Source organism: Dromaius novaehollandiae, chromosome 15 (assembly GCF_036370855.1).
Source record: "Dromaius novaehollandiae isolate bDroNov1 chromosome 15, bDroNov1.hap1, whole genome shotgun sequence".
Lineage (NCBI taxonomy): Eukaryota > Metazoa > Chordata > Aves > Casuariiformes > Dromaiidae > Dromaius > Dromaius novaehollandiae.
The window spans coordinates 22,923,625-22,951,032 of NC_088112.1; the positions used below are offsets into that span (position 1 = coordinate 22,923,625).

Consider the following 27,408-nt stretch of genomic DNA (forward strand, 5'->3'; position numbering starts at 1 on the left):
ACAGGTAATCTCTGTCCAGGTTCACAGTGGAAAACTGTTATGCAAGGAATCCTGTAGCAGCTGGCATTGATGAGTAACTTCTTAAACTCAGATGATTCTAAGACACACTATGAAAAGAATTTCTGCTACAAAAGTTATATCCATGGATTGGGTATTATTAGAGACAAAGCATGCAAGGAAGATTAAACTAGAGAAAATTTTAAAATGTCAGCTTCATTCCTTTTCTAGAAGTGAATCTACCTTAGGCTAAATAGAAAAATCAATTTGGTAATTGCTTTCAGCCCTGGGGCACCAAAACAAAAGAGGTAGAAGTTATATATAACCAGTTATGGGACCACACTCCTCTTGAGAATTCAAAGCACACGCGGAAATACCACCTGTATTAATCTGTAGCAAAAACTACGTTTCAGTGTACCAGTAGCAGAATAAAAGACTAATGATGAGGGAAAACCCATAGGAAAGCCTGCTTATTTGCATGGTATCTCTATTCTTATTCACCTAAACACAAAACCTTTTTGTTCCTAAGTATTTGTAACAGCAGGGCAAACTTCAGCAGCTTTCTGTTTCCACTTCACTCCTGGAAATGTTAATCTAATCATTGCATGATGGCTGTATTCTTCACTGGAGTTTTACCTTTGATTCCTCTGTCCATCTTCATTAAGCGCCTGATCACTGTGTCCCTACTATCTCCTTGCCTGATTTCTATTTTTGTAGAGAAGTGGCCATTTGATGGTTGAGGGTTCACCAGAAACACAGATACGCTGGGCTGTAAGAAAGTTAACAAAAACATTAAAGCAGAATCTGTGTTGTCCAAGTCTCAGAGAAAACATGCAACTAAGAAGCAAATAAACATTTTCTAACAGCAAATATTCTGGATGGATAACCTTTCATTTAGAAACATTAACTACCAGTGATAGAATGCAAGTACTCCCACAAATCTTAGAATATGGTAGCTATAGTATACACATAAAACTGTTTAGGACATGTTTAGAGAAATAAAAGTTGTATTGTTGAAAAGTACTATAGTGAAAAATATTACCACATGATATACGTGTATATTAATACATACTGTTACAGAATATCACTTAATCTTACACACAACTCATTCTTTCAAGACTCCATGACACAGCAGTAGCAATACTTTAAAAGGCTTTATTTTTATGTAACTGAATGCAGTTTATTGGCCCACTATACATTAACAGATAAACATCTAAAAAATTAAAGTTTGCTTCAGGATTCAGCAAAGAAGTAACACAGAAGTTTATAATTCCTTAAAACAGACAGCATAAGCAACATCACAACTTCAACAACAGCGGTGAAATGAGATTTAATCATACTCACTTAAGACCAGGAGAGTCTAGAATCTTGATTTCCAACTTTTGGGCCATGTTTTAACTAGATGAGAATCTACCTCTTCTGAAGAGTAGTACTTCATACTCTTTTTTTTTTTTTTTTTTTAAGCCATATGCCTGTTTATGTTCAAATCACTCATTTCTTAGTGGTCTTCCAGTCACCACAATTTAAAGATTCAACCTTTAAAGAGCCTTAAAATTATCATAGTCACATTTATAGCTCTACACAGAGACAGAAAAATCATAACTCCTTCAGATGATGTTTCTAGTTTTGAAGGAGTATTGGGTCAGAAGAAGAAAAAAATTCTATTTATTACAAAACAGATTAAGCAGGCAGTAGCAGTGTAAAGAATACTCAGTGCTATGACACCCAAGGGATCACATCTTCAAGTGAGTTGTTTAATCTCTATACACCTTTATTACTTGACTGTTTTAGCAAAGGCATGAATCAAGGTGTCAGTAAGAAAGATGCAAGTTTATGATATAGAATAACATCTCCTGGGAACTGCACCAGGACCAAACTCCCTGCACAGTTTGATGGAAAGCAGAATACTGGTGCCTTACTCCTTCATAATTTAAGCTCAACTTGAGCCATGAAGTTTGTTCCCAATGCTGAGCTATTCAGCCCTCCTACACAACACCCATGCCTGATGAAAGTTTTCAAATGGCATGCCTAATTATTAAAAATGAATTTAACAAGTTTTCATGTATTTGCAATATCGGAATATCTGTGTTTACCTCAGTTCGGAATACAGAAAATGGTTTTCCAGGACAGCAGTCTTCTTTTATTTTATCTTCTGCTTCAGAAGCAAACTTCACTTCAATATGATCCAGCTGCAGGAAGAGAGACGGAAAAGAAGAACAAATGGAAGTTGAATCATAACAGAAGTTATCTGGCCTCCAAAACAACTGTTTCCATAGTCAAACGGAAAGTAACATGCATTGACATAAGGCAACAATAGCAAACCTAAATCACAAAAATATCATTTGGAAGAGAGCTCTGAAGTGCATCTACTTCCTGCTTGAAGTGGGACTACTGCCAACACTGGATCAAGTCAGCTGTGGCTCTGTCTAGCTGAATTCTGAAAACCTCCGAGCACAGAGATCCCACAGCCTCTCTGGTAATCTGTTCCTCCGCTGTCCTAGCAAAAAAAGTTCTCCTAATGCCCAATTTGAGCCCCACAAGCTGCAACTTCTGGTTATTGCCCCTTGCTTCACTATCAGTCTGCAGACTATCAAGAAGAGTGTTGGCTTTATCATCTTTGTAACTTCCCTTCCAGACTGCCGTTAGATCTGCCCCTGCGCCAGTCTAAACAAGCCTATGCCCCTCAGCCTCTCAGTGCAGGTCACGCACGCTAGGCCCCTAACAATCTTGGCAGCCTTCTGCTTGACAAGCTGCAAATCTCAACATCCTTTTTAAACTTGGGGAAGGGTGCGGAGTGGGTAGGTAAGAGGGCAGCACAACACTGACACGTATTCCAGATGTGGGTTCGTTACAGCTGAGTAGAAGGATAACTTCCCCGATTGCTGATCATCTCCTACACACGAAACTCCTCCTAACGTAGGGCAACGTGAAGCTTGGCTCATTTGCAGTGAGAGCGTACTCGCATTAAACTTGGCAATCACAGTAACCCCAAAGTCCTTTGTAGCAGGGTTGATAGTCAGACAGTCAGGTTCCCAGCTTATATGGAAGTATAGGGTAATTCTGCCCTGATTCAGAACTCTGCAATTCTTTTCAAAACTTATGAGATTTGCTAGCGCAATTCTTAAGTTTCTCTAGATTCTCCTTCATGGAGGTTTGACCATCTAAAAGTCGACCGCTCCCTTCCCCAATTTAGTGGGTTTTGCAAATTTGTGGATACTTGTAAATAAAAGTTGTTGCTTGCTCTTGAATTTGCTAAGATGTGGAAAGAAATCAAACGAACCCATTTTATACCCTGTGCCATGAAGTATACACGTGCGGTTTCGATTTCCAAAATTTCTAATTCCCAAAACAGCATATTTCTTTCAAACTGGTATGAGCTGTCCCCTTCACTAAAGTACTGCCTCCTTTTGAGCTAACCTCTGGTTATCATATGAAGCTGGTATAGATGCCAATCTAGAAGCAGTTATTTTACTATATACTATAGTTTTAAAAGCCTGCCCAGAATCCACTCCTTTAAGAAGACAAAGTAATCTCCTACAGTGAACATATGTGCCATTTTAAGATTCAGAAGATACAAAGCTAAAAATTCTGATCATTCTTGCTAATAATATTTTGAAACACTTCTTTCTCTTTTCTTCTACTGAAAGAGCCAAAATGCTGCTTGGCTTAGAGAAAAATGGCTCTTCAAGAGTCACAGGAGTTCACTATCATAGATACAACTAGTCTTTCAACAGCCTCCTCCATTTTGTGGAGCCATGTCAATACCCTACCCACCTCCCACTGTCCATCTCATACCTATATTTAACAGATTTACCTAGAAAAGCCTAGATTTGACAAAATTAAACAAGCTCAAAATTCAAAAAGTTGATAAAAAATAATATTAATCGAGCAACCGACACCCAGAAATTAATGGAAACAGACTTAGATCCTTAGAAAATAGTGGTCTTTCAGCTATCCCAATGGAAACCAAGTAATGAATCTGCCAAATATATGCTGACCTCCAGGGAATTTGTCAGATAAACTATATTCTCCATGAGCACCACTCGTTCATCAAATTCCAGTTCCAGATCAAGAACACGTGAACCATTCTTCTCCAGATTCTCCTGTCAGAGGACAAAAAAAGCTGGATTAAACCTCTCTGAAGGCTGCAAGTAAAATGACACTTGAAAATGACAAACTCTTCACATTAGTCATGCAAAGAATAGGCTTTTAAGTACGAGAGCTCTCTGCTGGCACAACAGGCTAGCACAGGAGTCATTTTCTGTGACGTGGTTTCTTCCACAGGGAGTTAGTGACACTGATGGGAGGAGTAAGAGCAATTAGAACATGCAGACACCTAAATGTTCTTTTTAAAGGTAAGAACACATTTTTAATATAGTATTGAAAAAGTGTCTGACATTCACGGTTATTTAAGATCTCTATTTAATGTGCAGGTTGAGAATTCTCAAAATAAGCCAACAATTCAGTGCTATTTCCCCACATGAAATTCGCTTTTATGACCTGGTTTAAAATAAAGAATGAGCATACAAGAACTGGACATGTTCACAACAGTTGCAAAACAAGTTCTCTGCAGGGAAATAAAATTTATTTTGTATGTTAAAATAAAGGTAACTGAATCCAGAAACCCAACTGCAACAGTCACAATAGAAAGTATTGGAAGCAATATAAAAAGCCACATTAAGTTTTGTTTGTTTTAACTAAAGCAGAACTTCCTCTTCAGAATTTAATCTGTCTCTTTCTTGCTTTCGTATGCTGAGCTAGCTGTCTCCTCTGAAGCTGTTTCATTATGCTCAGCACGGTTGTAGTTTCCTCATTTCCTTGTCAGTTTTTAACGTGCAAGATTCCCTAAATTACAAATGAATTGCTTCCCTTTGTAAATCACAGAGTCTCTTCATCATGTAACTCTTTCTTTGAAAAATAAAATGCACAAGCAGAAATACTTTTTGAATGCTGAAATTGCTGCATAATCTGTTTCAAAGCATAATACACTGGTCTAGGGAATCCAAGCTCAGATGTTTCTAGGCCTCTACACGTAACCACTTACTATTCGCCCCTAGAAACAAGTGGAGTAACTGTTGTGTAAGCCTTATTCCATTCCCCTAATGCAACAGAGGCTTAGAGCACAGTCATTAGCTATTGCCAGACTGAGGGCACCCAACAGAGGTAAGCTGCAGACTTAATACACTTATATGACTATAAGCTTGATTTTTTGCAACTATGTAAGTTGATCTAATAAATTATTATCATCTGTTTTTACAATCTTCAATTATTTTAACAAAGCAGATGTTGATCTAGGAGAAAAGCAACCAGCTTTAAAGCTGCTTTGTGCTCTTTGTGCTTTTTGTTATTCTGAAGACTTTTAAGGTTCTATGAAAAGGAATAATCAGAATAGCCCTAGATGAAGGGCAGAAGAGCACTTGTATTTATAAAATGCAACAAAGCTATCAAGTAGAAGATATTAATTGCATACACTTTAAAAAAAAGCCACTTTCTACAGTTTAAGGTAAAATATAATATTCATCCCTAGTAAGATTTTTTTTCAGTACCAATCCCTCCCACCTTGTACAAATCATGAGTAAAAGTCCACAAGGTTTCTTTTGTTTTGTTTTAAAGATTTTGTTTATTCTTTGGCTTTTGAACCTTTTAAGTTCCTCTACTCAAATTTTATCTTCAACAGCAAGTGGAAGATTTCTATAAAAGTGCAAGCCAAGATTTTTAAAGGCTTGCATGACTCAGGGAAAATAAAGTATCAGAATATTAGTGATTAAAAATTTAAGAATAAATAACATACCAAATTCACAATACCATTCAGGGCTCAGAACTTTCCCTTTTTCTTAAATACAGTGTGCTCCATTACATCTGGTTGTGTTCTTAACATTAAGAGTTTTGATGTCTCCAGAGCAACATCTTGTTCTCATTTCAGAAAGAAAAGCCAGAAAAGACACAGCAGTGACATTTCAAATGTAGAGGGATCTACCTGTACTTGAAGCACAGATTATATAACCTTTATAATACACAAGCTACTAAGCCTCAACTAGACCATTATTTCACTTGGGCCAATTCATAGAGACATTTTTACAATACCTTTCCTTCAGAGATCTCAAAGAAATTTATAAACAAAAACATGAAAATACAAGACCAATGACAAAGTAGAAGGATAGAGACTGAAGTCAGATGTTAGTAGCAGGTCCATGATGAAATAAAGGAACTAACAAGACTCTTACACCAAGTTACAGGCATCACTGCCTTGATCTGACATATTTCATTCATTTATGAAAGCTTTTTCTATACAATGACTGTTCCTCTGACACCTACCTTAATCATGGCAACAAAAGGCATAACCTTCTTCATATACTTCTTCAGTTCTGGCAAGGTGTTCAGCTCACTGGCAATTACTTTATTATCTGGCAGTTGACCTCCACTGACCTAAAATATCAATAAACTTCCATTATAAAGTATAGATGCCATCCAAACAGGATTTGCCCTTTGCTACCATATACCTTTCATCCTTTCCTAAAACACCAGCAAGCAGGGTAATCACATAATAGTTTGGGTTGAAATGGACCTCTGAAAGTCATCTAGTACAACTATAATCACTGATTCCACATATAGTCCTTTTCCCACCCCTTTAAATTATTGCTAAGATAAAATTTTAAAAGCTTGAACAAAAAAAGAAAATTGCCTCTTCTGCCATTCAGGCAACTCAGTATTATTCTGCCTTTTCTTTACTCTTGCCTTTCACTTCCCTAAGCATCCTGGTCCTTCCCATGCCATTCAGATTGTACATGCTACCCCCAGAACAAGAAAATGACATCTGAATGTAAGTCTCCACCTTAGAAAGACTTGGGTATTTCAAGGAGTAGACTCAACACCTTTCCCTTCAGGAAACTTTATCCTCTGTCCCTACTACTGAAGTACAGCAATCTTCATAAATATAAAATAAAGTAATATCTAAATTTTCTACCAAAATGCATTTTAAGCTCACATTTAAGCCTCCCCTCAAGCAGATGTGAAAGCACTAGCTTCCTGAATTATTTAGGTTTTACACTTACTATTCAGATATTTGTGCAACAACTCCCATTCAGTGTATCAACAGATCAAATAACAGATTTTGACACTGATGTGGAGAAAACCTATAATGCCCCAAATTTAATGCTCCAAAGATAAACCAATATTCCTCATGTGAAATTTAACTCCATACCGTAAATTGTAAAAGTCGCGACTCTGCAATCTATCAGCTATGACACTGATCAAGTTCAAGTTGAGAAGGATAATGGTTCATTGCCAAGAGCCAATGTTATATCAGTTTCCCTATGTCAGAAGTATAGGTTCTGCTGCTTATGGAAAAGCTTCTTTCTTCTACTTACCGTAGATGATGTATTGCATATCAACATACTTCTTGCAAAGTCACTGAAAAGTATACACCCTCCCAAACACCAAAATAATGCTCCTAAGCCCACTTGCATAGTAAGGCAGCATTAATCTGAGAGTCACCAATATTTCCCCAGAAATACTACTGGAAAGAGAAATATTTTGAAAGCTATCCATGTACAAAAGATAGAAACAACTACAAGGTCCACTTTTTGCACAAAAAGTGTCAAAACGCAGTAAGGTCATACTGTCGACCCAATGACATTCCTCAATACATTTTTGTTAAGCACCAAAATCCACTGGACAGTTTTAAGAGCATAATAAAGCATATTAAAACTATCTTGCTTTACATTCAAATAGCTCAGTAAGAAGTTACACCTTATGGGCTTTATAAATATAAAAAAATTATTCCATAGAAAAGCAGGTAAGTGGCCCAAAGAAAAGAGAGAAGATGACCACCTGATAGTGCTTGCGCAGAACTGATAAGGTGGTGTGTTGCCAGGGTGGGTAGTTCTTTGCCACATAGATGGTACAGTGAGAAGGCTTCTGGGGAGGCTCTTTAGTAATGTTCTGAAGAAAGAGGAAAAAAACAAGTATTTAGCATCAGAAAGGAGTCCTGAAGCTGCAAAGAATTATCAAACATGCATAGAAAGAAAAAAGAAAAGAAAAGAAGAGACACACACACACAACAATCTAGTGCCTTTCACCTTTCCTTTAGCTGGTGCCATGTAGTTCTTGAGACGGAGTCTGAGGTCATGAGCAACTTCCATGAGGTACTGAGAAGAGCGAATTAACACCTCATCCACAGGACCTGCTATTGGCCATGAGGCTTTCATGATGGAATCGGGCTTTGAAGAAAGGAAGAAGTTACATGTACCGAGATTAAAAGATATTAGTTGCTAGAGGTTTCTCAATCAATTATAGCTTGATTGGAAACTGGAGTTTAAACAGTATGAACCTCAACACGCACCCATCTATAACCCAGCTGTAAAGGGCCAAGTATACTGCCAACAAGCATGTATTTGTGAGCAAGCATTAAAGACTACACATACAAACACATCGGCCATACAGCTGCGTAACCTCATTTGCCATTACAAAATTTACTTCTCCAATCAGACTGCCAACACAAGTTAAAAGAAGTTCCATACATAAGTGTATGAATGTTGCATTATTTGGGTTAGTTTTAAGTCACCTGTTAGTAAAAGAATAAACAGTGATCTGTACTAAAGTAACACATCATTACCGTAACCTTGAAGACACACGTTAAACTCAGTGTGTTCACTGTTATATGGACAGTAAGCTGATACGCCCTGTGACTGTATGAACACTCATATTTTTTCTACTTACACATGAAAAATATTCACAAGTCTGATATTAATCTCACTAAAATATATATATAATATACAAATATATATCACTAAAACTCAGATCTGAACCAAATGACGAAGCTGAAACAGTATTAGTACCTTTCCCAGCAGCGACCAGATGTGCTCACATAAGTGGGGACAGATAGGAGCCAACAGCAGAGTCTGAACTTCAATAAACTGAAACACCAGGTCCCTGTGCATTCCTTCTATAGCCAGCTCACGATACTTATCTTTTGCTGCCTGAAACACACCCAATGTAACCATCATTAAAACACTCCAACTGCCATGGGAAAACATTTAAAGAGAAGCAGGAAAGAAGAAAAAAAGAAACAGCACATGCCAAATTCTTTGCTCTAATAGGCCTTTAAAATATAAGTGGCTTAGTTCTTTTAATAATCCATTTCTGAGCTCTACGTTTTCCTGAAACATCAAAGGGAATGAACCTGTCAGTTGGCCATTTTATTTTTACATTATTTTGGTACTTTAAAAAAAAAAAAAAGTACTTATTGGCACAGACATAAAAGACAAAAATAACTGCAACTGCATTTCAGCTACTATAATCCTGAATAGCCTGCATAAACATACTAATAAGTAGTAAGAAAAGGGCAATGAATATGAGCTAGCATTATATATCTAATTCAGCCTACCTAATCATATTCCTGAAAATCAAGTCAGCCACATAAAGGAGTCTCTGTAATTCATTAAGTAAAGTGGCATGGTTCTGCAGACACTCTGGAGACATGCTTTATGGAGTGTATCAAAAAGCACTCTGCTTCCAAACAATTCTGTTGATGTATTATCTGGATTCCTTATGCAGAGTTCCCTATTAAAAATAAGCTAAGGAAAGGAAACATTTTGTTTTAAACTGATATTTGCTCGTATTACATATCAGGACTATTTCCAGCATCACAGTTGTTTTCCTGTGAACCTTTGTAAAATGCTGTAAAGTAGACCTTCATAACTCCACGTTTAGTTCACCTAAGTTGTTCCTTAGTACAATTCTGATTCCAATTCTGCTTTATAATTAAGGATCAGAGACATCAGGATCAAAAGAAATCCACACAAAGTAACAAATGCCAAGTATTAGTTACTTACTACCTGGAGAGAGACGACCTACCTGAAATTCAAAGAAGCCGGTTTTCAGAGCTTCTTTAAACACCATCTTCTCATAATTTTGGTCTGTCTTCATTATACCTGCACTCATTTCACTAAGGAGGAAAGGGAAATAGGAATATCAATATTGCATAGTCCACCTCACTTAATTGCAACATTATGTAAAGCAACATTATCAATGTCCCCAGTGCAGCACAATCACAGACCAGTCTGAAAGTGAATCAAGTGTTTCGTTTGCTTTAGGGAATTCATGAACATGTAAAGGCGAAGGAAAGGAGGGAAAAAGAGATACAAAGACTACACTTCTCCCCCCCCCAAAAAATAAAGAACAAACTATATTAGCTTTGTGTGGTATAGCACCTGGCAAAGACTCTGTCATTGAAGGTGTTGGCAGGACCACTTCTTAAACTGTCTCTATTTGCAATCATCTCCTTTACCCACTCCACCCATGTGTAGAGACGTAGAATACCAGCATCTGCCATGGCTTCCACAAAGTTGGCATCTTCAACAGTATCTCCAGCATCAGCCAATGCTAAACGCATGCCTGAAAAAAGATAGATTAGTTAATATGCCTGGCATGCCATCAGCTGATAGATAAAAGATGCAGAAGACACTGGATTCAAACTCTGTAACTAACTTTTCATTCCAAGTTAATAAAATGCGAAGTGAATTTACAAGCTTTCCTGTCCAACGGGGGGGGGGGGGTGGGGGGGTGGAGACAAAAGACAGAGAGAGAGAGAAAAAAAAGACAGAGAGAGAGAGAGAGAGAGAGAGAGAAAAAAAAGACAGAGAGAGAGAGAGAGAAAAAAAAGACAGAGAGAGAGAGAGAGAGAGAGAGAAAAGACAGAGAGAGAGAGAGAGAGAGAGAGAAAAGACAGAGAGAGAGAGAGAGAGAGAGAGAAAAGACAGAGAGAGAGAGAGAAAAGACAGATACCAAGAACAAGGAGATTAGCATGATCACTGTCTCCCTCCCCACCCCTGGCACCCCTCCCTCCGCAGAAAACCACATGCCCCCAAAAATAAAGGATGCAAAAGGCAACACATGCCTGCTTGCCTGCCTTCCCCCCGACATGCATCAGGAGCAGCAAAGCTCTATGGCACTATTTGCCTTATAATGTTTTGATCTCCAAAGTAGATGTCTGAAGAACAAAATTGACACCCTAGGGGAAGCCTCAACATCAGGGACAGTTCCTGGTTTAAACAGCTGTTCTGTTAACATAAACCCAGTTTTCCAAATAGAGTTCATGAGCTTTTCAAACAGAAACAGTTGGTAAGTGGTAGATTTGCTGTGGTAAGATATTCCAATAAACCCACTGTTCCTTTGAGAGCAAAGCATTAATTTTAGTTGTTTTGGCATCATTAAAAAAAACAGATGCAAGTCAGAACATACTTACCATCTGCAGAAAACTTGTCAACAGCTTGCATTAGGGTAAGAAAGTTGCCTGTAGATTTAGACATCTGAAAGAAAGAGAGCCTTGGGGTTTTCTTATACATCCATTTTGCTGTCACAAAGACATAAGCAAGACTGATGCAGCAAGGGTTTGGGCAAACCACTGAGAAAGCATTCTCCCTCAGGAAGCACAGTAAAAGCAACAAATTGATAAATCTGAACTAGGTCTCACAGCAGAACCACTCACTAAACTTTGCAAGTACTCATCCAACTCCTGAATTTTGAACCTGTCTTGTGACTTTGACAAGTTGTTACTACTAAGGTCCACATACACTACAAATGCAAGGAAATGATAGATATTTTCTGGATCATTTGGGTTTCACCCCAAATGTGGCTTTGAAAAGTGGGACGATCGGTACCAAAATATCACCCCAGAAATGATCCGAAGTAAACTTCTGAAAACTAAAAACTGTTTTAAAAGTGGCATTTTTAGCTCATCCTACATTGATTTTTCAAGAAGGACTTTCGTTTTGTTTCCACATTAGACCAGTTTCCAAGATCTAATTTCTAGGTTCAGGCATTTTTACATTCAATTTCACAGCTCACATGCATAAGCAAATTATCCACATAAGCTTTTTCCTCTCATATCTATTCCAATGTAAAACTTAAAGCCAAAATTTAGTCCAAAAACATCATTCCACAAAATAAGTTACCCTAAAAGTTACAAGAAATCCACCAAAATCTTCACCTAACTGATGAAGCTGTACAAGACCTAACAGAAGAAAAATGCTAAGACAGAAACAGAGGAAAGGCAGATCTTTAGCTTTGGTGAATGAGAAAATAGAGGGCACCGATGAAAAATCTAGTTTTTTCACCATTTCCTCCTCTTAACTTCCTAGAAGGTTTTCTCCAATCTGGCTGGTAAGCAGCTATTGTGACAACCATAAAAGCCATCTCATACATGAAAACTCACTATACCTTTTCAGAGTTGAGAAGGATATGCCCATTTGCTCTCACAGCTACTGGCCACTTCTCTCTGTTTGAAGACAAAATATAAAGCATTTGATAATAAAGCAATTACATTCATTCTTTTTTTAAAAGAAGAAACAATTTTGCCAGTTTGGGATGGACACCTTAAGTGGAACCTTCAAAAATGTACCTAGAAGAATGTCTTAAAAATTAATGTTGTCTTTGAAGATGAACTGTGATACAAGGGCTGAGGCCCATCATTGCTGAAACGCAAAGCATGGAGCACTGCACCTACAATTATATTTCATTTACCCTATCTCCCTCTCTGTTCAGTTACATTTAATTTAAAAGTCGTGATTAGCACAGCCCAACAGCATTTGATAGAGTGAGGTCTCACATATAAGCAGATATCAAATCTCCCATAACTATCTTTACTACACATGAGAAAATAGCTTTTTCTATATAAAGTTTTATACAACTCTCATAAATAGGGGCTCAAGGAGATTCAAACATAGAAACAGCATATAGACATTCCAGTAGACTGTGTAGTACAGATTGAAAATCTGTGCCAACCACATGGTGCTCTTAGAAAGGATGTAGTTCCTGTGCATTAAGATGACACTAAGTGATCCATGAAAAAAAAACAACAAAGCAACCTTACTGATAATAAATTCACACAAAGCCTCTGTGCAGGAATATGATTCACCACTGGAAAAAATCCATAGGAGGTGACTTTAACAGAATATATTTTTCACTTTTTACAAAACAGGCCAGTGAGAGCTGAAGTTAAAATTAATTTTAGTTTTATATATTTTCTATTTAATTTGGCTATCTCAATGTCAGCATTTCATGCCTCCACAAATAATTAAAACAATGAAAAATAATGACAAACGATGCATGTTCCAATTTCAGCTGCATATGGCTTTCGCTCTAGATCTTGTTGCTTAGTATTATCCATTTTTGAAGAGCAAATGCTAAAAAATACTGCAATGCAGTTTCAATACTACTTTTCACATACCCTGTAACGAAATATCAAGCAAATTTTTGTTTAGTTAGGAAGTTATAAATCCTTTGGTTTGCTCTACATCTATGACTGAAACTGCCAAATGAGTTGCGCTAACACTTCAGAATTCCAGTGTTTAGAACAGGGTTCCAGCAAATTGACTAGAAATCGGCTATACAGTAAAATTTCAGTTTTACTTTTAAGAAAATCAGAATTTATATGTATAAGCACCTCACATTTTATAATATTTAAATGATTCTAGAAAAACAGGAAGAATAAGGGTAAAAAGTTGTCAATTTCAATAGCTTCTAGTATAGACAATTGTAACAGAGCTGCGATATGAAAGAATGCATTTTTAACCTAATTCTGCATGTTGGACAGTCTGAAACAAGCCATTGGCAATGCATCAGAATTACAAACACTCCAGCCTTATCTCCTGCACACCTGTTCCACATTACTTCTGACTTACCTTTCTGACCACATAGCCACATGATTATAGAGGTAGTATGACAGGTGATTTGGAACAAGATCTTTGCCAGAAACTCTGAGATCCACAGGATACCAAAATTCAAACTCTTCTTTTAGCTTATCCAGCTTTTCTTTTGGAATCTCTGTTTTAGGAAATGGAGCTGTCTTGAAGAAGATGTAATCCCAGACTTCTTTGCTCATTTGATGTGCCCTGCATAGAATTACTGACATCTCAATAAGAGAGACTAAAAAAACTATTCTTCCACTCCACAGCACTTAACAAAATAGCTTAAGCTAGACTATAGCTTAATATTCTTACAACATATTCTATTTGATAAGTAAAACACACATGGACAGAACATACAGGTACTTTGTCCAAGATCAAAGGAGTGAGTCAAAAATCAGAAACAAATTCAGAAGTCAGAAATGCTAGCTCAGGCCATGCCCTGCTTAAAATGCCCTTTGATACTTCCCAATAAAGCAAGAGAACTCCTGTAAAGAGAAAGCAATTACTAATTAACGCACTACCTTGAATGTCCTGGAAACCAGACTATTTCTTTTCCAAATGCCCCCCTCTGAGCACCGCTTATGACCTTAACTGAGTGCTGAATATGAATTACTAGTACACAGGTCCCTCTGCCTTCCCTTGCGTTGGTCATACAGCCATTCCTTTTGGTTTCCATGAAAGCAGAGGAAAGAGCAGGAGGACAAGAGAAATCGCTGTACAATTCAAGGTCACCTCCCACACTGAAAAACTTGCATTCTTTCCCCACCTTACCAATACAGAGCTGGAATACTGAACCCATTCAAAATTAACATTTACCATCAAAGAAAGACACATTCTACCAATTACTAGAGGTAGGATCTACAATTTGAAAGACCACACTGTGGCAAGACGCTTCCCTTGAGATGGGACTTAAGAGTGACCGTTCTCTAACCACTGGCCTGCATAACAAAATAAAAAAATACCCCCCCGCCCCACACACACACAAACCCACACACCCTTCTCATTTCTACAGAAATATTTATTCTCAGCCTCTTAAAAGAATTTCACTGGAGTCCACAAGATACTGCCTGCACACATTTCAAATTGATTCAAACTAATTAACTTCTAATTGAAGTTCACCATTTTTTAAACATCTACTAAGGTGCTTTACCCTACACCATACAGAAAGGAAAAGCAATCTGGATTCAAAGTGCTTTCAATACAAATTAGACAACTAGTTCAAATAACACAGAAGATACCATCAGTCTAGAATATAGTCTTACCTGCACTATTTTAATGTTTTAGCTCCGGTAGTTATTGTTCTATGCTATAAATTACCATCGTGTGCTGTGACTTAGCTATTGTGCCTGATGCTAAAGATATTTTATTCAAATGGCAAGTGAAATGATGCACCATAAATCCCTTATTTGCCTTACCCTAAAGAAGTCTTGGTAAGAAGTGCTTGCTAACACTAAAAGATATGTTATTACAGTGTACTTTTGCCTGAGTAGATAAGTACTTAATTACATCAAATCTATAACTCAATGCACAGGCTCCTCACTTCAGAGTTTGTTTCCAGACATGACTAGTATGTAGGTAACCTCTCTATAACTAGAGATGTTTCTTGAGCCAAAATGAAAACCTTGTCAAGTCTTTCAAAATGGATTCTGCTTGTAAGAACCTTTACTTTGGAAAGATTTCCAGATTAGTTATGGTATCAAATAAAGTAAGTTCCAAATCCAATGTATAAACTACTCCAGAAAGTATCTCATACAATTCAGAAAATTAGGGCATAAGACTCAAGGCAAGATGGGCAGTGTTTTTTTTCAATTCTAGACAAACTGTACTACATCTTCTCGTGACAGAGGCAGCTCTATCGCCCAAAGTTCACAGCCACTCCAACCAAAAGGTCAAAGAACAGACTTAAATATTTTGGCACACAAGTCTCTGAAGCCTTCTGGAAAAGACAGCCTAAAAGTCTTTGTTTCCACATACTAGTTGTGAATGAAAGGCAAGTCTCAACTTCTAAGACAATCACCAGCTTTTAATGCAGTGATAGAAACCAAATGGTGATTTTGCCCACTTTGTACTCTGAAGTAAGCACACAAAAAAGATTATACTTCCTCATATTTGCAAAGCAGTCTCAGCAAGCACTACTGAGACACATCAGCAACCACTCAAAGTGGTTGACCAGCAAGTCACTCAAAAACACCTGGCAAGGACTATCTCAAGGTAAACGAAACAAGTACTGACAAAGATGATTTACTTACATACAGTTCTGCTCAAAAATCTCCCTTCCCTCCACCCACCATACTCCTTTTTCTTTCCTTATTCCTCTCCTGCAATATGGCTATAACTTAGCTAACATCAGGTTAAGTTTCGACAATAATGCTTTTTAATCACAAAAGCAAAGAATCAGCCTGCTTGACCAGTATTTGTCAAGAACAATCCACAAGAATAGCACACAGAACTAAAGCAGCAAACTTAGGGATTCACTCTCCTTACTTGATGCCTAGAGGAGATTCTCCCTGGCCCCTCAGGTTCCCTCCCTGTAAGAGATGAGCAACAGTGTAATAAGCCATGTAGATAGTCGAGTCGGAGAGCGATTCTATCAGCCACTGCTCATCCCAAGGCAAACGGGTACCTAGAGAAGATGAAAGCTAGTTATCAGATACAGTCAACATCCTTACTCGCAGAACCAACAATCATGATATTCAAGCATATGTTAGCGGTTTATGACTTTCAGTGGAACCTATACACATGCAAGTATTCATGTTTACACTTTAAAAGTTTTTTCTTTTGAAAGTCTTACACATTTGAAAGTCTTATTCAAGAGAACACATTTGCTATTCCTGTAGTCCACTTCTTAAGCCAACTATCCGCAAATTTCAGCTCCTGATTATTGTTTTCTATGAATTACAGTGCAATTGTAATAGCTGTCCCATGTTGAGCTGTGCCTGTTTTGGCATCTTACAAGCTACACAAGATAAAGACCAGTCAGTATTTAGGAAGGAGAACACCCAAGAGGCAGTAGTAGTTCATTCTGCCAGGATCCCTTCCAGATCAACACCCCAGGTAAAGAGCTAAAGAGATGCTGCACCAAACCACTGCAGTTATACAGAAATAAAACAACCCTTGGTCACATAAATTATCAGGATAAAGCATGTCTTCTCTGGGATGTTGGGTAAAGATTTAAGTTGGATAACTCTGTTCTACACTTAAGTATTCCATTTTTTATTTTAGGTTTTAAAAGAGCAATTTGTGTAGTATTAATGAGCTTTCCAAATGAAGTAATGAGTATTATGCCCATGAAGCACTGAGTGAGAAAAGGAGTGTTTTGTCTACCTAGGCCGTATGTCCTGGAGCATGCATGCTCTTGCAGCCAATCAAAAGTAGCTTCAAAATTTCTCCTAGTCTCTTCACAAAACCTGTAAGAAAAAAAAAAAAAAACCCAGCTCTCTCAGAACACCATCAGCAAACATCACTCCACTTTACATCTGCTTTCTGTAACTTACGTCTCTAGATGTTTCAAGCACTCTGATGCCTCCTTCTTCCAACTCACTTCACCATAATCTAAATACCTATGATCAGGAAAAGTTATTAGAACACAGAAATCCACAAGCAGGATGCAACTTTACAGTAACTTCGTAACTACAGCTTGACTTCACTCACCACTGGTCACAAAGGGCCACAACACATTCATCAGCAGACCTCGATATAACTTGTTTCTCAGGTTCCATATAAATCATGGCTTCATCCTAAGGCAGACAGTTATACACATGAAAGAGCAATAAAGCTAAGATAGAAGTATTTAAGCATAGTCTTGAAAATCCTCCCATCCTACTGAAAAGCATCTTCATTCTAATCTGTCTTACATTTATTGTGTTGCCTTCGCCACAGACTCTCTGCCTGAGTATCTGCTTCAGTAAAATGAGGATATTTCTTGACTGTATCTTTCAGCGGTATTAATTCACATAATTGTCAAGCATGGAGACATTCTTAAAAAGGAGGGGAGAAGCACAAAATACTAGTTATGCCCCTACAGAATAAAATTATTCTCAGGTAAAAGGAAAGTTATTCACAATAAAACCTAAAACATGTTGCACAACTGTCACAGCTGCTAGGAAAACGTTGGGTGGGGGGACAGGGAGAGAAAGAACAATAGAATGGTTTGCTTTACCTCCACAGATCACATACTCCATACAGGGTGAAACTGAAGTGTTGTACTACAATCTGAACACAATAATGCTGCAATAACTAGAAAGTATTGACTAAATAACTGAAGCCTCTTCCATTTCTCAGCCTCATCAGGAAAATCTTATTATACAGAGATGACACAATCACTGTTCATTTACTCCTCTTACTTCTCGGCATGATGAACCCCAGAACTCGAACTTCTACATGTCAGACATTCTTTATTGGTAGGCTTGAAACAGACCGGCAATTTAGATCTTATGCTTTCAGTATCTTCACAACAATTTCAAGAATAAAAATCAGTGCATCAGAATGTTCTCCTCTAGATAAGCTGATGGTATGAAGCAGGGAATGTGACATCTCTCTCAGAGCACTCATTCCACTTAATTCAAGAACACAGGATCTTATTTTAACAATATTTTGTACTCTGCAGCTATCCTAAGGACCATAAAGAGGGCTGCAGAACAAAAACAGTGAGGTTTCTTTAGCAACTAAGCTATTGTGAAAAGACAAAATGGATAATTTAGAAATGGCATGCATACAACCACATACATTATCCACCACCATCTTCTGTATAATTTTCTTGACATCTTGAACTTTCTGTCCTTTGAACCCATCCACCAACATTACCTGTAAAACAGGGGGCATATGAGTTTATTTTTAAAAACAAAGAAAAAAATCATTATTGCAATCTCTGACATGCAAAAAATAGGAAGTTAAGTCTTCTTTAAGCAAAATAAATTTGTACACTTTTCAGTGCGCACACACATGCACGGAATCCCAAATAGCTAGTCAGAAATGCAAAGTGCTGCCTCACAAAATTTGCTCAAGTTTAAGGCAGCTTAAGAGCAATCAGCTAAGGAATGTGTGACAGTAAGCCATTACACAAGCAGAGATCAGAGAAAAGCATCATTTTGCTATCATTTCCTATCAATTCCCAAATCAATACTTGAAACAAAATTGGTATTTCCTCAGAATACAACCACTTTCTAGGAAGCCAAACTGTGAGCCTCAGTTTGCCGACAAACATTTCTCCCATCTTTTTACTACAGTTCTACATAATTACTCCACCAATTGCAGAACCTCACCGCAGGAGAAGTCTTTACAAAAAATTGACCAGGAAAACAAGACAAACCAGCAAAAACCAGTCCTTCCTTGCAGTCTTTTTTTCTTCCCCTCCTTTACCCCTTCTAATCAAACTCAACAAGAAAACATACTCAGCAAAATCCCTTTTGTTACTTACTCCCTCATAAAATCCCTTCAGGTATACTCTCTCCTTGGCCTCAGCAAGCTTCTCTCTGTCATTTTGACTCTGAATTTTGAGCTCATCACAAACAAATGAAGCGCAAAGATTGCCATAGCCGGGGATTTCAATGATGGGCACCTGAGAATTAACAAAACAGTGTCAGAAATCCATTTCAAATTATGTGAATGCAATAACATCTACACAAGTAATTGTTTCACAGACTTCACTTTTATTTCATAGACTTCACTGGAAACTATACACTGAACAAAACAGGATCAGGTATATATTTCTTGGTTTGCAATCCACAGGCCAACATGGACGCTTGAACCAAAGAATGGAGGAAGACATGCCAATAATTACTAGTAATCTGAAAATACTTGTGTTGCACAATAGTTTGGCAAACTATTTGGCATACAGTATTAAGCAAAGAATCCTACTGAGAGCAGCAGCAGGTGTTTGTGCAAAGTCAGAACTTCCACTGTCCTGAACTATGCTGTGTGCAACTTCACATTATCTATTACTAATCGAGTTAGGTAGGACTCTACAAAGAAACAGTGCAATTCCACTCATCGCTTCAAGAGTTCCTAGCAGTCCCCAATGTGACTCTGAGAAGCAATCACCCAGACTTATTTCCTGACATGAAACCAACGCCAAACACTGAAGCTAGCGTGCAAAAGGAGGCACAATACAGAATATCAGGGTGGCTTTACCTGTAACCTATATTTTCTAGCTAACAAACTGATTCAGACATGAGTTTGCATTAACAGTAAGGGGTTTTAGCTCTGTAGAGAATAGACAGACAGCCTTCCAGGCCAGTCTATTGCTGGAAGTTTTAACCAGCCAAAAGGTTATCAGTATAACAAAGCACTGCATCCTCAAAAAATATTCATTTCCACAAAATTTAACACTTTATATCACAAGTATTGCACAGAACATCAAATTTTGGTGGCTCCCCTTAACAGACCAAATTTTACAATTATAATGAAACATGACGATATTAGGTTGCTCTATAAATATTCCAGTTCTTTCAGCTGAAAAGATTTTAAAGACAGCAATTCTGGAAGAAGCAGGTACACTTATCAGTGGATACAAAGCCATGTGTACTGAGATGCACACGTTCTGGTAGACTTACCAGTTCAAATGGCAGGACCATTTCATCTTTGATGCCATACTTCGCCCTCAAAGCCTTTGAAAGTTAGAAAAAACATGCCACAATATTAAATGTGGAAGAGTTTTGGGGCTTTCTTGTACACAGTATTTTACCATAAAGCAGACAAACTGCTTCCCTGTCTGCTCGCCATTCCTCAGATCTGAGTTTAATTACTGTCTGATTTTCAGGTGATTCTTTGTCATAATTTCTACATTTCTAAGAGGGGAAAATATGTCATCATTCTATCCTGAAAATGGGTGAGACAAAGAAATCTGACAGCCAGTTATAGCTGCTTAGACATTGACGTACTTTTGAAGTTGTAATAGCAACAGCTACTCTAAGTCTTATTTGAAATGAATATAGAGGTCTTAGTCTTATCTACAGAAGTCATTTCCACAACAGGCATTCATTTCTATCTCACTGGTAGACTTCTCTATGTTAAATTGCAGTAGAAGTGACCTGATTCTTGTCCAAAACCCTTCCTGAAGTCTGAGAGAAAAAAAAACTATTCCAGCTCTGTTGATTTTAATCTCATTTATTTTTAACCAGTTTGATTTCAAGTTAGAGATTGCAAAACTTCAACCAAAGAAAGTTTCATTTTACTCACTGGATATCCACTCTTGTCTCTCCATGCTCTGGAGAGAAAACAGGAACAGAAATAATTCAGATAAGAGACTGACCTGTTTTTTTTTCAGATCTCTCAGGGCTGCGAAGTCATCAGGTGAATCAGAGGGAACACTTGTTATCACTCCAGTTCCTTGCCAAAGAAAATAAAATACAACAGATAAAAAGATTAGTCAACATGTATTGAATGCACAGGGTGCAAATAGGCTTAGGCAAGATGCTGCTGTAACGTTACCTTTGTCTTCCTTAATTGTGAGCATGGGAAGAACATATATAACTTTGTAGGAGGTTAGAGGTGCAGAAAGTGAAGTGCCAAGAATCTCCTATGCAAGGCAAAGGAATATTATCATTAGATTAAGTTGTACAGTTTCAGCCTGGCTGAGTACACTGATAGCTGATACCCTCAGTTTGCTGGCATTCTTTACATATTACAAATAAAGAAAAATTGTTTGACAAGGAAGAAGCACTTATGAAAGAGATCTGTGGATGTTTTGAGACAGTATAACAACTATTCTATTCACTGGTAGAAAAATCAAATACCAGATAAAGAGGCAAAAAGAAATTCAGAGGAAAACAAAACTATTGAAAAAGCAATAAGTGTAGAATTGGAAAGAGATAATAAGCAGGGAAACAGTTTGCCTTCAGATACTTGAAGCACATCAGCATTAAGACAAGAGTGAACTAGCTAGCCAGTTTTAAAAGCTAGATCAAACAAAATGTAGGAAGAGCATATTCTCAAGATCATTTATGCACTGAGAAAAGGTAGTCTAGATGTTACAGTTGTGTTCTCTCTCTAATTTGCTTGGATTCATGTCATCCCTACTAATGAAGAAACAAAGTATACTATTTTCTACTTTATACAAATAAGGACCAATAAAGACAAGTTTTAGCAAATGGAGACTGAATGGTGTAAACAACATCTGTACTATGATGAACAAATGACACTAACTACATTGTTATTCAGAGCACAGGAAGTTAAGGATACTAAATACCAAAAACACTAACATTCAACCATTATGCAAAGAAATGCTGCGTTCACACAGAGATGTCCTGGGAATCTCATCATCAACCCCCCCCCCCACTTTTTCATATAATGCTTTCTAGCTATTACCTTTTTTTTTTTTTAAACCCTTTCCATTCCCTGTAGAGAAAAGAAGTCACCATTCCCAGCATGCAGAATAACATTACTTAAACCATTCATTCATCAAGTAAAGCTAAAGCAACAGTGATGCATTTGTGTACAGGCTAGTAAACCTGTTTAATCTTCCAGAACTGTAGCTTAGCTGCCAAGGAGGCTCTCTTTTCTGCTTGCTTTATTTGGTCACTTAATACCCCACAATTGTTTTTCTTGGCACCTATGTTTTCTTTACTTTTAAGTAGAATTTTTACCATCACCTTTATAAGTATTAGTTTTAGAGGAATAGATAAACTTGGCCAGCAATCTGCAAGACGCTTACTTCTCCCATCAGCTCCTTGACAACAGGTACAACTCCATTATCTTTTGTAAAGCCCTGGTAGGACATGTTCCTGGCAGCTCTTTGAGTACAGATAAAAATATCTCCGTTCACAGTTTCAAATCCGATGTACTTCATATCTGGTCGAACCCAGCAGTTAGTCTGTCCAAACAAGGTCTCTGGTCTGAGTGTAGCAGCCACCAAGAATATATTTTTTCCTCTTAGGCCACTGGAGGGGAGGAAAAAGTATTTTGTAAGTCACCAAAACAAAAACACTCGGGGTAACACAGAACATGTTTTTTTAAGCTAACGTGAACTACAAGTAACATTTGCTAAAGGATGAAAATGATCATTGCGCTCTTCAAGGTTTGGGGTTTTTTTCTGTCCATTTTTGTATTTTGTAACTCCAAAATGGAGTTCCATACAGACAGCAAGTCTTTGAAGCAACAGAAACTGCAGAGTAAAATTTACATTCTGCATCAGGCAAAATAAACTGTTAATTTAATAGTCACTTCTGGCCTTAAAGATAAAACCTATCTGCCATTATGAATTCAAGACCTACCTTAGTTTTGCAGGATAAGGATCTAGCACCTTCATTTTTATTAAAGTATATTCTTGTGGTCCAACACCCTACAATTCACACACAGAAGGCAACAATCAATATACGAAGTTGACTGAGGCAGTAAAGAAAATAAATTCTATTCTGTAGTAACCTAACCCAAATGCAACTTAAGGTATAGATGCTTTCTTTAAAATAAATCATATTTCCATTGATACTAACAGCTGTTTAGTAGAACACAAACTTGAAACACTCTACTTTATCCCTCTGTCCAAAAATTTACTCATAACAGCCACTGCCCCAGCACCATAGAAGTTAGTAAGAGCTTATTTCTTTTGTTTCAACAGATAAAGAATCATACAATGTAGTGAAGCTGATTGCACAAATTGCCAAATAATCACAGAAAACAGCTGCAATGAGAAACATTATCCGTAGTTCAAGACAAGTTTTCTCAATATAGACATTCAATTTTCACATGTACTGACAGTTGAGAACAGATAAGTCAGTATGTACAAAATATATTTGCTCCAGGATACAGCTTGTTTCTTCATTCACTATTTAAGAATCATAAGAAATGCATAAAAATCACCATTAAAAATACATTACCTCTCCTGTTTGCCTGTCATGATCCATGCAAGGCTGTCCATCTTTTGGAGAATAAATTGTGTATCTAGGAAAAAGTACATTTTCATTTAGTAGCAAATACAGTACTCTATAGGCCAGGAGAAAAATACAATCTTTACCAAAAAGAGACCTCCAAATGATATTTTCAATTTGTGCCTAAATTGGTTTCCATTGATGTCTACAGTAAGTTTTTACAAAAGCTTTCAGTATTCGCCCAGCTTTGCTTTAAGTTGGTATCCATTGTAAAACTCTAAAAAGTAAGAACACAATCTTACAAACTTTGCTAACACAATAAACCTACGTTGCTATGCTTAGTAAGACATCTGAAATCAAAGGATTTTAGTTATAAGCAAGTTCTAGAGATATGCGGTAGGGTTCCATCTTTCCTAAAGCTGAGCTCATCCATTTCCATGATAGATTCTTTGTGAAAGGAGAGCAGCAGGCTTACCGTTTCCCAAACTTAATCTTATTTCTTTCTCTTAAAGTAAGGAACTGCCATCGGACAAAGGAATCATAGTATGGGTTAACATCCGTGGTAATGAAAGAACGTCTCCAATCCACCTGAAAATGTGTAGAAATCTCATTTTACTGGTAACAAAATGCAATACAGAAATTCAAAGAACTTCACATCAGCAAAAATATTTTAAAGCTTAGAAAAAGAAAAAAAAAACTCTTCTCCAAAACATAATGCAAATATGCATCACAATAAGGGTGTGTGTTTTAAAAACAAAAAAGTCTACAAAAAGCTATGCAGTCTGTGTGTGCATGGTCCTTCAGAGCTGAGATTTTAAAAATGTCAAGGCCCTGTCTGCTGAATATGAATTAGAAATTTCACAGTAGTTTTAATCACTCAGAAGTTATGTTTCAGTATGGCCTTACTTCATTTTCTGTCTGCATTTTTAGAAATTTGTTGTCAGTAGGATAAATATATTCAATACCATATCCTTACTCCTAAAACTACTGTCAATATTCACTACAGAACAGCATATCTGATATGCACACAAGAGGTACAAAGCACAATTCATTGATTTGATTCTTGTTTTAAGTTGTGATACTGCATAGGATATTATTCATTTAACCTTTTAATATTCTTGTTTGATCAGTATTTTCTTTTGTATAGAGAGTATATCATAAATATTGGAAAGATTTCTAAAATAACATGATTATTGTGCAGAGAATCTCTTCTCTAAGACAGAAAAAATAGTAAACAAAAAAATAATAAATATGAATAAAAGAAATTTAAAAAAATGAATAGCAAGTATGGTTGCCTGCATAATAAAATTTTAGATTTTTTAGTTACCTTCAATCCCATGCTTTTCAGGTCCTGAATAGCAAGAGGAGGGAAATAATCTAGCCAATGCTCAGCTTCAGAAAAACTGACTACTTCTTCATCACAAAGACCCAAAGACTTCATGATTCCCCACTGGTATTTAGAAGAGCCTGTCTTGGCAGCAGCCTTACTCTAAAAAAGATAATCACGATTAGAAAATAAAGTGCACTCTCCTGTATTCATAACAACTTCATTTGCTCCAGAGAATTTTCCCTCTATTAATAGAGTGGTTTCTATTTCCAGGAATATAAATTCATAAAAATATTCTAGTGGCTTTTCTCTAACAGTGAAGGTGGTTTCAGTTTCTAACCTACACTTTTGCCTAACTGATATTCAATGGAGCATACTTTGAAACATCCACTTTTCAACTGCTACATCCTGAGATCCATCAAAATATATCTGCAGAAAAGGTGTGCCATAGCTGGAAGTGGCAAAAAAGACCAGTTAGTTGAGGTCTTGGTCAAATAAATGGGTATTTTGCCACGAAAACATAGAGCAGTCCTGTATTATATCCTTGTAATCAATCAGTTGTCTTTTCTACTGGTATTTTGCTCATATTTTTTCCAGCTATTGACCTTCAAATATTTTGCATCTCTACCAGTCATTTGACACCTGAAAGAGCAGTCAAGATCATTTTTTTGGTTGATGCAGAATGGACAGAATCCTAAATCTAATGCTTATAAATGTGATTATTTCTTTTACATAAACAATATGCATAAAAATGTATTTCTGAAGTTTTCCCAGATTTGTTTCTTTTTTTTGCCTTGTGATACTCCCAGAATCATAAGTCTCATTTAAAAGTCTAATAAGCCAAAAGAGTTTTAATGATTATACTTAGTGTATCTAACCATATTTCAAAGAGCTAATAATCACAACAGTAGGTTCTCTAATCATCCCTGCTGAGAAAGCAGGATTTTTTCATATAGTTTGTGAACACTTTGTGCAGCAAAGTGTTCAGAGTACTATTCTGGATGATCTGATTTCTCCTCAGGAAACTATCTGACTGTACACCAGCTCACCATTAACAAGTTTTCATGCACTAGAATAGTATCTTTGGAACCATACAGTTAATGTTCCCCCCTCTGAAATCTACCGTATCTGAAAAAACAATCTAAATACTTGTATCATTGGTTTCTCTCTAAGGAGTGTGTGGAAGGGAAACAGACCCATAATACCTACTTTTATATTTCAGTATCACAGATACAAATCCAGAAAGACTTTGTTTAAAAACTGTACCTTTTTGCCTTTTGCTTTGTCTTTGATGATGATCTCTTCCTCCTTTTTAGCAGAATTTTCCTCCTCCTCTTCTTCCTCATCAGGAAATTCAGGTGGGCAGCCATATAATTCCACTTCTCTTTTTAGCTTATCTGCACAGGCCTAAATAAAGAGTTTTTGATAGACTATCAGCACTTCTCAGTTACTACGATTGAAGCAATTGCCAAGGACTGATTTGCTTTAGAATAATCAAATATGGATTTTTATATTAATTATGCAGGTACTGCTAATGCTTTGCATTCCATTACAGCATTTTAAACTTTTTCTGGAGGTTACATTAAGTTCTAGGAGATCCTCTAACATCATCAGTACCTGCTATGGCAGGAAGAGGTTTATAGTGACAATTGTCCTGTAAATGAAAGAAAAAACTAGGCGAACGTAATTCTAAAACATTTTATTTTCTAAAAGGTCATACTATACAGTCCAACTACAACTCACTACTACAAATTCAGAATCTAAATTGCATGGTCTTGATGAATTTTTGAGTAAACTAACACAGTGTTCTGGACAGAGAGTAAGCAATGCTTTATGCAGCCCTAACTATAAAAAACGAAAAACTCAGTAACTCAAACCATCTTACCTTTATAGGCATCCCAGTGCAGTGTAGACCAAATGGGAATAAACAATTCTTTCCTTTTAGCCTCTGATACCCAACTGCAAACTATATAAAGTGGAAAAACAGAAAAACATGAAACAAGAATGGCAAGAAGCTAAGTGCTCGACCTTCTCAAAAAATAAAATTCATATAATAGAAGAATGCAGTGAATAGCACCTAAGAAGCTAATTGAAGGAATAGAAGGTGAAACTGTATTTTATTACCAACTCTGCCACTGCCTCACTGTGTAAGCGCAAGCTTTTCTGATTTTCAGAAGGCTGTTTTTGACTAGAGAAAAATAGGTGCAAAGAGAACAATTTTGTGCAACCTTGCCCAGTAGTGTAAGACCTGTACCCGTTAACATGCAGGTAACATAAGACAGCATTCACAAACAAAAGACTGTAAGGTTCTCTGAAGTTTGTGCCGTTTAACAACTAAACAATAAGGGGCAGCAGCTGTTAAAGTCTTGGCAAATCTGAAAGAAAGCACATAGCAGGAAACACCTCTAGTCTAATCTCCTAGAATGTGATGGGTGGCATTTCCTTTCAACCTCCTTCCTTTCAACATTTCTACAGAAAGCAGAGAAAAAGAAAACTGGAATATGTGCCTTTGAGTCTATGAAGTAATTAACAAGGCATTCTGTTAGTTCAAAACTTAACTACAAAATTAGCATTTGATTTAGAATAGTAGTTA

At 37.0% G+C, this 27,408-nt stretch overlaps 1 protein-coding gene across 1 annotated transcript in view; it reads right to left on the bottom strand.

Moving 5' to 3' along the window:
* Positions 1 to 27,408, bottom strand: part of LARS1 (leucyl-tRNA synthetase 1) — a 35,132-nt gene that overhangs the window by 2,516 nt on the left and 5,208 nt on the right. Inside the window, exons 4-31 of the mRNA XM_064521188.1 lie at positions 26,701 to 26,781; positions 26,082 to 26,222; positions 24,816 to 24,977; positions 23,964 to 24,076; positions 23,498 to 23,561; positions 22,895 to 22,962; positions 22,336 to 22,561; positions 21,114 to 21,201; positions 20,935 to 21,011; positions 20,237 to 20,290; positions 19,102 to 19,242; positions 18,411 to 18,488; positions 17,337 to 17,422; positions 17,180 to 17,245; positions 17,010 to 17,092; positions 16,170 to 16,308; positions 13,680 to 13,889; positions 12,217 to 12,274; positions 11,243 to 11,306; positions 10,209 to 10,392; positions 9,853 to 9,943; positions 8,835 to 8,975; positions 8,076 to 8,216; positions 7,828 to 7,938; positions 6,313 to 6,423; positions 3,996 to 4,100; positions 2,091 to 2,186; positions 634 to 766 (exon numbers count right to left, since the gene is read on the bottom strand). Of these exons, the coding sequence (XP_064377258.1) occupies positions 634 to 766; positions 2,091 to 2,186; positions 3,996 to 4,100; positions 6,313 to 6,423; positions 7,828 to 7,938; positions 8,076 to 8,216; positions 8,835 to 8,975; positions 9,853 to 9,943; positions 10,209 to 10,392; positions 11,243 to 11,306; positions 12,217 to 12,274; positions 13,680 to 13,889; positions 16,170 to 16,308; positions 17,010 to 17,092; positions 17,180 to 17,245; positions 17,337 to 17,422; positions 18,411 to 18,488; positions 19,102 to 19,242; positions 20,237 to 20,290; positions 20,935 to 21,011; positions 21,114 to 21,201; positions 22,336 to 22,561; positions 22,895 to 22,962; positions 23,498 to 23,561; positions 23,964 to 24,076; positions 24,816 to 24,977; positions 26,082 to 26,222; positions 26,701 to 26,781 (3,112 nt within the window). The remainder of the gene's footprint in view (positions 1 to 633; positions 767 to 2,090; positions 2,187 to 3,995; positions 4,101 to 6,312; positions 6,424 to 7,827; positions 7,939 to 8,075; positions 8,217 to 8,834; positions 8,976 to 9,852; positions 9,944 to 10,208; positions 10,393 to 11,242; positions 11,307 to 12,216; positions 12,275 to 13,679; positions 13,890 to 16,169; positions 16,309 to 17,009; positions 17,093 to 17,179; positions 17,246 to 17,336; positions 17,423 to 18,410; positions 18,489 to 19,101; positions 19,243 to 20,236; positions 20,291 to 20,934; positions 21,012 to 21,113; positions 21,202 to 22,335; positions 22,562 to 22,894; positions 22,963 to 23,497; positions 23,562 to 23,963; positions 24,077 to 24,815; positions 24,978 to 26,081; positions 26,223 to 26,700; positions 26,782 to 27,408) is intronic.